Source organism: Halictus rubicundus, chromosome 11 (assembly GCF_050948215.1).
Source record: "Halictus rubicundus isolate RS-2024b chromosome 11, iyHalRubi1_principal, whole genome shotgun sequence".
In the NCBI taxonomy this organism is placed as follows: Eukaryota; Metazoa; Arthropoda; class Insecta; order Hymenoptera; family Halictidae; genus Halictus; species Halictus rubicundus.
Genome location: NC_135159.1, coordinates 2,032,306 through 2,044,522, shown reverse-complemented (window position 1 = coordinate 2,044,522; position 12,217 = coordinate 2,032,306). Strand labels below are relative to the sequence as shown.

The 12,217-nt window shown below is 43.7% G+C and overlaps 1 protein-coding gene and 1 long non-coding RNA gene across 2 annotated transcripts in view; both read left to right on the top strand.

The window, feature by feature from the left end:
• Positions 1-12,217, top strand: part of LOC143359308 (uncharacterized) — a 47,989-nt gene that overhangs the window by 30,197 nt on the left and 5,575 nt on the right. The window lies entirely within an intron of this gene.
• On the top strand, positions 4,138-8,444 carry LOC143359281 (uncharacterized). The gene is made up of 2 exons (XM_076797157.1): positions 4,138-5,440; positions 7,803-8,444. Exons 1-2 carry the CDS (start codon positions 4,456-4,458, stop codon positions 8,381-8,383), a joined length of 1,566 nt encoding a protein of 521 aa, XP_076653272.1. The 5' UTR covers positions 4,138-4,455; the 3' UTR covers positions 8,384-8,444.

Here is a 12,217-nt window from a genome sequence, read left to right as displayed (position 1 = left end):
GTGCCCTGCGCCATCCGAAAAAATTCCATACATGACGTTGCGTTAGAGCATGTTGTACCAAGCATACACCAGGCCGAGCCAATTTTAAAAGAAAAACGGACGACAACGTTGATCCACCACTCGGCAATCGATGCCCTGTTATTGCGTACTTCTGTGACTAGTTTTTTTTATCGTTGGAACCTGAAATTAGGCTTCGATTACTATCGTGCTCGCTGCGTTCCATCATTGCGTAACACATATTTGTCGAAGACTCGAACGCTTCGGTTTCGGGAGAGTTTGCCACATTTCAATAACATTCGAAAATCGACATCTTCTCTGTCGCACAGCAGAAGCTATTATTTTTCTTAGCTGTTAATTGAAGCGAGTTAATACAAAATCAAAACCTTTTGAACGTATGCTCGGGTCTGTGCTGGATAAAACGTGCAGCGTTGGTATCCCAGATTTAGCAGGAGGCTGCAGCACCCCGTTGTTACGGGACGACCGGGTTTTCGTGAAAAAAAGAAGCCAGAACCGGCGAAAACTGTTCGTGGTGCGGGGTGTGGGGTGCGGGGTGCGGGGCGCGGGAGTCTGGAAATGAGAAACGAAACAAGAGAGCAGGAGAGAGAAAAACTATCGAGCGGAAACCGAAGCGACGCGCCGCGTTGCTTCGTTCCGAAACGATAGCGTTCCAACGTCGTTCCCTCGTGTTGTTTCGTCGATGTGTGTTATCGCGTCCACGGCTGCGGAAATTGTGCAACAGTTTGCGCCATTTCCGTAGCCACCGATCTGTATACCGAAAAATTATTCATACCCTGCTGAGAATTTTTAAGACTGTTAAAAAGATTGTTGAAAATTTGTTCTGTCGTGACGGAAACAATTTGGAATAGAAGAGAGTGTGTATAGTTTTTCCTGCCGTTATATTTGCCCGATCTTACCGGTTGGTTCTTCTAGGGGGTGGAGAACCGAGGTAGCCACCATAAGTCACATATTTGATTTGCGTGGACACGGAGGGGCCCACAACCCTGGGAAAATTCGTAGGATTTTATAAGGAGACGCAGGCGCAATCAGCGGTCGCATCGCAAGAGACTGGGCGTGGTGGCAATTTTCGGGGACGCTTACAGACACGCGGGTTTTTCGTCCTCGATGCCTGAGGACTGAACACGAATGCATTAGCGATGGCCTCGAGACGGTCCCGATTAAAAGAATTTCCGAATTCCAGTGTGGTCCTGAAAAATTGACGACGCTTCGATGCTTGATTCGAAAACGATTGATTCATCGGTCAGAAAATTTATAACAATTATAATTTATAATCGCGAAGGCTGGCAATTCAGCCAATGACTAGCTCGGTAAATCATCGAGCGACGAATCTTTTTAGGAAATTATTCGAGGAATACACTCGAGGATAGAATTAGCAATCGAGGCTCGTGGAGGGCTGCAAGTACATTAATTTTGTTCTAAAACATTACAGCTTTTACTTATCAGGACCTTTCTGTTTTTGATCGTGTATCTTGTTATATTTGTTTCTTAGTGTTTACAAGGCCGAAGAATTATATTTGCAACTGAGGAAAAATTATCAAGACGGCGAGGGAGAGGGAGAGAGAAAGAGGAATTGTTCGAAAGCTCGCGAGTTTAAAAAACTAGGAGCCATCGCTAGCGATGATATCCGGGTAAAAGACGTGGGTGTACGCATACAACGACACATCGGTGTCTACGCACGCATATAGCTGCACGTATGCACTGGTTGCATATGTATGCGTCGTATCCCGCAGGATATTGGCCTAGACGCTGTGTGATTGGCCGATCGTGCAACCAGGGTCGACGATGTCTGTGCAAGTCTCTCCTAGTGTGTTCTATTCAGTGGCGTAACCCCGAAGCTTCGCATTTTTTAGCCATATTTTAACGAAATCAATCGGTTTGATGCGTCCTCTTACAATTGCTTCGCTAGATCCACGCAACGCGGCTTGGCAATGGAATAATAGCCCTTTGACCTTGGGCTCGTGGTCATTAACGTCACGAATACTGCTGTTTAACGGCGATTATCGCGATCGTAATTAGCAAACTGTGGGTCGTTTAAGCAACTTCTCGTTTGTTCAGCCTGAAATCTATTACAAACTTTCTGGCAAAAGTTGTCCTCCCGCAAAACAGTTAGCAGATCTCTGAAAGAAAATGTAACGATCGAGCGTTATTTTTCATAAGATTTTCCCGGATATTACGAAAGAGAAACGGCGCAGACTTCGCATTTTTGTTCGCAATTTTGTTTCTTTCGAATCGTCTGTTCTCGCCGGGTTCGATCGGTCTTAAAAAATTGTCCTAACCGTGGTATAAAAGTAGTCCTTACTTGTGTCGAGCGGTTACTCCGTACAACGATTCAAGAAGAATCAGCTGTAAAGATCCTCTAGAAATATTTCGCATGAGAAGCGTGTCGGTTACGCCACTGCCACTGCGACGCCACTCACGCTCTCCTAGCGCATACATAGAGACGGAGGCGCACACGGACAGAGAGAAAACAGACAGCCGTCGTGCGGATAGAGAGACGGCGAAGATGAGAGAAAGAGAGAGAGAGAGAGAGAGAGAGAGGGAGGGAGGGAGGGGGAGAGAGAGAGAGAGTCAGAGAGATAGAGAGCAACGCACTAACACATGTTGGCGCGGCCACCCCTATGCGAGTCGAGCCATGACCAGCTCTCGGCCGAGTGCGTCTTCTAAACGTACGGGCTCGTCGGTGCTCAGTGGTCGCCGAGTAGGTCGTAGGAGAGGGTTTCCGTTCGCGCATCGACTTCGTCCTGCTGCTGCGGGTGTGCACTCGTATCGCAACAACCGACGAGACGCTGTTGCCCAACATAGAACAAAATAGAAGAGCATCGCCGACAAAACGGACCTGGAGAAAGAGAAGCGGCCAGAGGAAAAGCGCGCGCGCACCCACACAAACCACGGAGAATAGGAAAAACTGAAAGGAACCCTGAACGATGAACGTAACCGAGCCTTTTCGAGACTGCTCTTGAGACCAGAGAGAAATCGCAAGTGAACCCAACAGAGACAGAGACACGAAGGAAGAGAGAAGGAGGGGAGGGGGGATAGAAAATCAGATTTTCGTTTTTCTCGGCTGGAGTCTTGTGTGTGCGCGCGCGCGCGCGTTCACAGTAGCGCATCCGACAACCAGTGTTGATCCACGTTGGTGCGCATGTGTGCAGACCACGCGCAGTTCAGCGAGAATGAAGTCACGAGGTTTGTTTTGATCGGTCCGTTCGCAACAAGTCGAGTTTCGCGCGCTATTCGCGCACGCGCTTCCACGATCGCCATGCAAAATAACAGCTGAGGCCTGGAAAACGTGGTTCAGTCGGTCGGCAGAGGGTTGCTGTTGGTGTGCGGAGAACATCGAGAAATTTCAAGAGAAAACTGCGGATGCGAGTGCACACGCACGCGGACTCGTGCGCGTCTCCTGGCATACACCTCGGCGGCCATTTGAACGTTCACGGCGCGGCGCCATCGTATAAGGGAGAAAGGGCACCGTCTCGCAGAGTAAGTTCTCGCTGTGTATCGCGTTCCAACGATCGATAGATCATTCTTGCGGAAATATTCGGGGAGTGAAATTTAAGTTTCGTTTGTTTTGCTAGTTCCTGGAACGACGGTTGTCACGTTTGAGGGAAAGAGAGAGTGGATGTTGCTATCGCGATTTGTATATGTATGTAGGTCATTGACACAGCAAGAGCACGGGGGAACAGACACGGTTTTAATCGCGTGTTCGAACCCCCGGACGCACGAGAGAATCGATTCGTATCGTGTTCGCGATCGCACAACTTCCTCTCGTATGCGTTGGCCTGAAGGCATGCTCGTGTTCCGCACATGCGCGCCGCTTCGCTCGGTTGTTTTACTCATTTTCTCGGCATTAGGCGAACCTGGTAAATTGGGGGAACTAGTTCCACGTGAGTGAGTCACGGCGGCGGTAATTACCGAATTCGGTTAACGACTTTTCACTCTCCCCGAGACTGCGTTGGACGCGCTACCGTTTTCCGAACGCGTGGTTTAATATTTTCAAAAACTTAAGACTCGCGATCAGATTGCGTAACGCGTTTAACACTTGCACGAGACGACAGGTCAAAACGCGCGACAAGAGTTTTCTTATTTTAGAAATAATGTCGTATAGGTGGCTTCAACCGTAGGTCCAAAGTTATCGCGTAGATTCGTTCGGATACGCGCGACAGTCGATTGAAATAAAAATTTTCATAGATAAATCTTTAATCGAAAATTGCAAACAAGTAGTTTTGCTCTAGTCTCGGTGGCTGGCAAGTGCATCGTATCGCGGTAAAGCCGAGGTACAGTTCTGGGAATAGGGAACACATTCCAGTCGAAAAGAACCAAATCCCGGGCTCTCTCGATTTCTCTACCGTCCGTTCTAATCGCGCATCCTTTTCCAGGTATCGCCGCAGGCAAGCAGGCAGGCAGGCAGACAGGCAGACAGCGATAACATCGTTCCCCACGATGGCGAGCACGTCGCAACAATATTGCCTGCGTTGGAACAACCACCGTTCGAATCTGCTGACGGTGTTCGACGAACTGCTGCAGAACGAAGCGTTCACCGACGTGACCCTGGCGGTGGACGGCGGTGCTTCGGTCAAGTGTCACAAGATGGTGTTGGCCGCCTGTTCCTCCTACTTTCAAACGTTGTTCATCGACCTGCCGTGCAAGCATCCGATCGTCGTCCTAAAGGACGTGAAATATTCGGAGATCAAGGCGATCCTCGAGTACATGTACCGAGGCGAAGTGAACGTAGCGCAGGAGCAACTGGCAGGCCTTCTCAAGGTCGCCGAGGTGCTCAAGGTCAAGGGCCTGGTAGAAGAGAACGGTTCCTCCTCGCAAGGTCGCCGCGAGGAGGTCGAGACCTCGATGTCTCCTCCACCGGCGATTAGCACGAGCACGACCAGCAGCGTGGCTCACAGCAGCGGTCACACGTCGCCGCCGCACTCCACCGGCTCCTCGTACACCGTCTACGGGAAGTCATCGATGGAAAGGGGCTCGAATCGACTCCCTTTGCACATGTGGCCCCTCTCGGGGATTCCCATTTCCTCTCACGTCGGATCGAACCACCAGGTAGCGCCGCCGCATCTTTCCCAACAATCGATTCTGACTGGATCGTACGATAACGGCTTCGAAACCTCCCCGCTCAAACGGAAAAAGCTCTCGAACATGTTGCTGAACAGGGACACACCGATCCTCAGGACGGTACTCGGCCAGGGACACGCAGACAGCTCGCAAGGCATACCTTTGTTGCACTCGGACAGTCAGGAGAGCAATCACTTCAGGCACACAAGCAGCAACGGCTCGTACCACGAAAACGACAGACGCAACAGTCAGGATATCTCGACACAGGGGGAGCCCGCGCATAGTCCCTACACGGACGTGTCCATGATGGACGAGGACGATAAGCAACCCTCGCCGCAGTCCTATCCCGGGGACGTTAAATCAGGTAAGGGAGAGCGAGCCAGCCAGCATACCGGAAACTTTTCGAAACGCTAACGGGCTGTACCGTTAGATTTTTTTCGCAACCAGTTCTTTGCCACGGTAGAACTTACCGAGAATCCTTTTTCACGCTGTTATATTATTATGCGACCGTAAGATAGCGACTCGACGCGTTAAATAGGCTTTTTACGTTATTGAGGGTGGGTCGTTGGTCTACGATTGAAGTTTCTGTCGTGGTTGCTGTTGATCTTGATGGGCCCATAGACTTCCAAATGTTATGGAATAATCGCTGGTAGATAATCACTGTCCAACAAAATCAAACTTTTTTCGAGTTTTGCAATGCCTGTTGGGTGATTCTTATACACTTTGTCATCCTAAAACCAAATCTGAAAGCAGAATTGCTCCATCACGCAACGTTTTCGATAAATATTGGTTTTTGTAAAAATGCATGATTTTGATAAAAAATGACGTGCTATGCAAAAACTAAACACGCGAGTAAGTTCAAATTTGAGTCAAGAGATAGAGGGGACTCTCCTCTAGATATTCATATAGTCAATTATATTTCTATGTACTTCCTAATAGTTGTAAATGGTTGTTAAAGTTTGAAAATGTGGCGACGCGGGTACTTTGTACGCTCTATTTTTGTATTTATGTGTAAAATCCTTTATCTAGCAGGAATTTACTATACAGGAATGCATTCTACAGACATTTTTGGTAAAGAAACCATTCACGAAAAGTATTTGGTTCCTTGAAAATGTTAATTGACAGCGTGTGCGCGACGCGTTCGCGCCAGACGGCCATTGCAGCCTTTTCTCGACTCGCCAGGGCCGTCGCTATGCGTAGTCGACGTTGGTACCACTCAAGTATGTCTTTGCTTACTATGCTTAATTACATACATTTTTTTGTCTTTTTGGGTGCCAATCACTACAAAAGGTTATAAAAATACGAGTTATATTCACATTTCATTGTGGAAATGCTTAATAAAGAAAATTGACCGCAGCAATGCGATGACTGGAAAATTTTATTTTCAGTAATTGTTGTCTTATCTTTATAATTGTAATACCAATGGACATTCAAGATTCTTCCGATTAAAATAAGTCCAAACACTATGTAAATGGGACTATTTTTATCGATTTTATTGATCGAAGTACATAATTAAGACAGATTGCTCTATATTAAATCGATAAAATGTCGCGGAAGTGTATAAATCAGCCGGACTGTTTTTGTTATATTCATGACGAAATTATTTTAAAATCAAAACAAGGAATGCGATTCCAGCATTAATCTTTCACCAAGATATTTCAACAATGGAAAAACGTTACAAAGGAAAAGACTTATGTGCGATGCTTGCTGATTACTGCTGGACACTTATTATTGAAAATCGGGATACCAGGAACAAGCGTCAAGCAAGGCGGAAACATTTTTAATTTGTTTACATCAGAAATAGGTAAGTTTTTGTATTCAATTTTCTTTATTAAGCATTTCCACAATGAAATGTGAATATAACTGGTACTTTTATAATCTTTTATAATGATTGGCACCCAAAAAGACAAAAAAAAATGTATCTAATTAAGCATAGTAAGCAAAGACACACTTGAGTGGTACCAACGTCGACTACGTATAGCGACGGCCCTGGCGAGTCGAGAAAAGGCTGCAATGGCGCATCGCGCACACGCTGTCAATTAACATTTTCTGAACCTTCTCGTACATTAAGGGAACCAAATACTTTTCGTAAATGGTTTCTTTACCAAAAATGTCTGTAGAATGCATTCCTGTATAGTAAATTCCTGCTAGATAAAGGATTTTACACATAAATACAAAAATAGAGCGTACAAAGTACCCGCGTCGCCACATTTTCGAACTTTAACAACCATTTACAACTATTAGGAAGTACATAAAAATATAATTGACTATATGAATATCTAGAGGAGAGTCCCCTCTATCTCTTGACTCAAATTTGAACTTACTCGCGTGTTTAGTTTTTGCATAACACGTCATTTTTTATCAAAATCGTGCATTTTTACAAAAACCAATATTTTTCGAAAACGTTGCCTGATGGAGCAATTCTGCTTTCAGATTTGGTTTTAGGATGACAAAGTGTATAAGAATCACCCAACAGATATTGCAAAACGATTTTGGTGTTGGACAGTGTAATGTGTTAACATCGATTTTACGTTGTAGCATTGAAAACGACACGACTCGGATCGAAATAATTTTCAGTCATAAAAACCTGACTACGATTTTATCACGCTACTCCGACTCTGGGGTGTAGAAAAAGGATGAACTCTTTCTCGAAACGGAAATGAAAGTCAAAATGAAAATATATCTGGCAATTGTTGTTATAGTTGCTTGTTCGTTTGTTTGTTTAGGAATCTTGAATTGTGTTCCGACGCCGAAGCCCGAGTGGAAACGGTACAAACAGTACACGCGAAACGACATCCTGTCCGCGATCGAAGCGGTGCGTTCGGGGATGAGCGCGTTGCAGGCAGCACGTAAGTACGGCGTACCATCTCGAACCCTTTACGACAAGGTGAAAAAACTCGGGATCACAACGTCGCGGCCTTTTAAACGCGGCTCGAACGGCAGCGGCGCCTGTTTCCCGTACGGGATCGGCGGCAACGTGAACGGCAGCATATACGGCGGCGCGTTGTCCGAGAATGAGAACGAGAACAGCAACGCGGTCATTGAGAATCCAGGTTCGGTCCTGGAGGCTTACAAAGCCAGGGAGGGTCCCATCGATCGTGAAATGTTAGATATCACCCGGTGCAGTCTCAGCCCCGTTATACACTCCGCGAAACAACAGCAACAACAACAGCAAACCAACGAAGATCAGGTTGAGGATCTTTCGGTGGGTCGTAAGTCCGTGTCGGATGTTCGCGTGATAGTCCCCCCACCTACGTTGGTCAAAGAGGAGGATGGCGTTGGCTCCGATTCCTGTAACCATAACTAAACGCGGTGTTCTCGTTTCTCCCACCGCGCCGCGCCGGTTTGTAGGAGTCGCCTAGGTGTCTCCGTACCGCGGAACTAGACGTACTGTAATCTTGTTTGTAACAAAGGATCGTTCGCCATGATATTCGTGAATTAGTGTAACAGTTATTACGGGAGACGATAGCCAGGGAACGCGCGTACGACACGCGTAGAAACGGAACAAGAGAAAGATAAAGCGAAATCGAAAAGCAGATCGAATTAGCGTTTCGATAAACCTCTCAGAAACCTCGATAAACCTCTCTTAGTAGTACGTTGCCGTTTTTAACGGCAAGCCATAGAACACGTCCAACGACGATGCAAAGATTTACCATGAACTGATATAAACGCCGAGAACCAGACGGAGGCTCGTAGAATCCTCCTCTCGGATTAACTTTTACGGAAGACTGATTAGCGCATCGTGGACTCGAGAGACTGAAACGTAATCAGAGTTAGCGTTCCAAAGTTGTTAAAGCCTAATGCTAATTATTACCAACGAACCGTGTGCCTTGATTTCGCGTCGAAATCGAAACCTTTCGCAGGATTGTACCCTACGCAAAATGTATATCGGTAATCCTTGCACGAAACGACAAACTACGGGTATACGATAGATCTATACCTGCATCTATATGTATGTCATCGATTCTACCGTGTTTAGCGCGAAAAAGTGCAAACGTTCTCCGTCGATCGCTCGAGCGAACGTACTTCTACTATTCGAATCGCATTGAGCTTTAAACAATTTCGGACCAGTGAATAACGCATACGTAGAATTTTTATTATTTGTACTATTGTGATTCGATATTTTCATTTTTTTCTTTTACTTTTTTTTGTTTTGTTTTCTTTTTCTTTTTTTTTTCTTCTGCAATCGACATAGCAGTACTATATTAGAGCCTTATCGATTTTAAATTAGCTCGTATATATATATACATATAAGAAACGGAAGAAATATGTATATTATTTTAGCAATATTGTTTTATTTTTCTTCGAAGAAAAATATTCCTATCTTTTAAGCATTAAATGCTGTTCCGTAGGATACGACGGGAGAAGCGATAGGGCAGGAACGTGGATAGAATTGAATTTGATTGATTTCGTAAATGACTGAGATATTCCTGTTAATTTGTTGCTAATTATAAGATTACATTATCGTTACTGATCATGGCCCTGGGATACAGCTGCAATATTGCTCAATATTACGCATTATACATACAATACACATAGAACGAACTACCTCATATCGTACAATGAACAGTTGTTCGCTTATACGCTAAGACTGATGAACTGAACCTGCGTTACCAGCACGACGGAACCGTGGTTCCGTTTTTTTTTATTTTATTTTACAAACATTGATGTATGTATACAGAGAAAAGAATGGAAGAGAAGAGTACGCATAGATATATACATATATTATACGTATAAGTTATGAGAAGTATATTATATTATGAGATTTAAATTTTAATTATGACTTAGTTGTAAGCCAAGAGAGTTGCAGTTCTCTTGAACACGTATTTGATCGCCGTTCAACGGCTGGGATACAACAATTTACCGACCACGAGGCTGCTAGATATTCGTCTCTGTAGGTATTCCAGTTTCACGTTGTCCGGAATGCAACGGACAGACTTTACAATTAGTCAGAGTCCATCCGATTGCATAGTTATAGATCTCAGGATTGTACATATTTAAGTACAAGGATGCTCTCGCCGCGGCGTTCGAGAAAGCAAACACACACACACTCTGTCTTCACGATCAATTGTTGTCGCGTTAGTTATAGATCTCAGATTTTATAGTACAAGTTGACAGTTTATACGACAACGACAATAGTCCGCTCTATGCCAAGCTATTCGTACATTAGAATTCGTGCGAAATTTGTTTCTTATAGAAAGACTGTAAGTTCTTCAGCACAGGATACTCACACCGACAAGTACAAACCAAAGTTGCCTTGAAACGTTTACACCTCAGCATTCCGTAGCCTCCTTAAAATAGTGATAAATATGTAATGTGGAATGTACGGCTCAAATCTTTGTCTGTCATTTTGAATTTATCTTCGATCAAAATCCGAATTCAGCAATGTTTTCCTCTATGAAAAGAAATAGTGTTCAACCTAGTACATAGTCGATTATCTTCTGTTCGTTACATCAATACTTCTCGTCGAGGGGTACGATCAGAACGAGATTTGAGCTTTGTTAATTTAATAATAGAACATGTAATACAGTACCTGGTCATTAATCGCGATGCGATTGCAAAATAGAATGATTATTTATACAAACAAATTATTGATTTTAGACGTTGCAGTTCGTCTAATCGCCATATAGCAATAAAAAGAAATATATATATTTATAACAATAATTGAACGAGAAACGTGAGGGCGAGACATAGTTGAAGCCATAAGTGCCTAAACATAGAAATTCTAGTTCAAATGATATAGTAATATTTAAAGCATATATATATATACCAAGAAGTCTGATTGTTATAATTAAAAAATCGTACAATGTGTTCAAAGCAGAAAAGTTGCGTGGGACCAATTTAATAAAACTGAGGTGATAAGGCAAAAAAGAAAGAAGACTTTTTGAAATCCGCGATCAAAATTGTCCTCTTTAATTTCGTAAAATAATTTTAGAATGGAGAGTAATCGTTCCGACAAAGGACAATTTCACTCGATGCGTAAAATTACACAGTTTTAAGCGGTTCAGGTGGAATATGTGTGAATAAAAACGGAATTCAAATGTTTATATTCGTATAGCATAACTTTAATTAATGCATAAACGCAATTTTCGATGCCTTACGTTCTCAGAACGTGTAATACGTTCGTTATATCAATTAATGTATTAAGATTGTACATAATCGGGAGCAGACGGAGAGAATGAAAATTGCCTTTTATTTGTATGTATTCTTAGCGTCGTATTATTTTTTAAGACTGATTTTTCCTACGCTCCTAGGCGAGGATTCGCATGTACGATCACGCACTGATACACAAAATCGTACATTCAACCAATCATACGTTGCCACGTTTTATACTTACCACTGTGAATGACGAAAAGAATTACCGGTACCGATTCTCATTTCCACGATTTGGACATACATATGTTGCTAGAAGTGTACAAGTTTGTTATCAAAAATATATTATCCTTTGAAAACATGAGCATCTTGTTTTATTATACACACGAAACAGCAGGTCCTTGATCATATCATTCTTCGATAACATTTAAGGGCCCGGGATAGTCACGTGACTTTTTAATTAATAATTTCCATTCACAGACTTAAGATCCGTCTTGATCTTGATCCGACGGGTTTTGAGTCTGTGACTAAACTTGTCACATTTTTTGCTCTGCATTATCGATATTATGAATTCTGACGCCAGAAACGTGCTTCGAGTTTTTGGCTTTATTTCGCAGAGAATCAAGACAAAATATAGCTCAATTTGTAGCTGGAGATATTTTTTAGTGCGCGCTGCTCTCGGTTTGATCCAGGAAACTCATCCAATGCCATAAAAATGCTTGAATTCCGCGGCATGCACATCGTCAATTTTTGGCCTACTTCTAACGCTTATATTACCAAATATCTGCATAATCTCGGCAGCTCCTGACCAGCGCGCACTAGATTGAACCTTCCTCTTTCGACTGAGCCCTTTACCAGCGATAAAATATTCTTATATAAGGACGAAAACTTGAGGCACGTAAAACCATGTTTTGACGGTAATGTAGTCACTCTACCTTATCGCGAATCTACGAAGACCGGGCCCATTATTACGCAAACATAAAGAATCGCATCCACTTTTCGTCAGAAGAAATAATTCAAATCAACTGCTACAGGCGGTAGATGATTC

Excerpts from the sequence above, each read along its gene's own strand:
- LOC143359281 (XM_076797157.1), top strand. The coding sequence starts at position 4,456 with ATGGCGAGCACGTCGCAACAATATTGCCTGCGTTGGAACAACCACCGT. Across the intron at positions 5,441-7,802 it reads TCCCGGGGACGTTAAATCAG|GAATCTTGAATTGTGTTCCG; the intron begins GTAAGGGAGAGC and ends TTGTTTGTTTAG.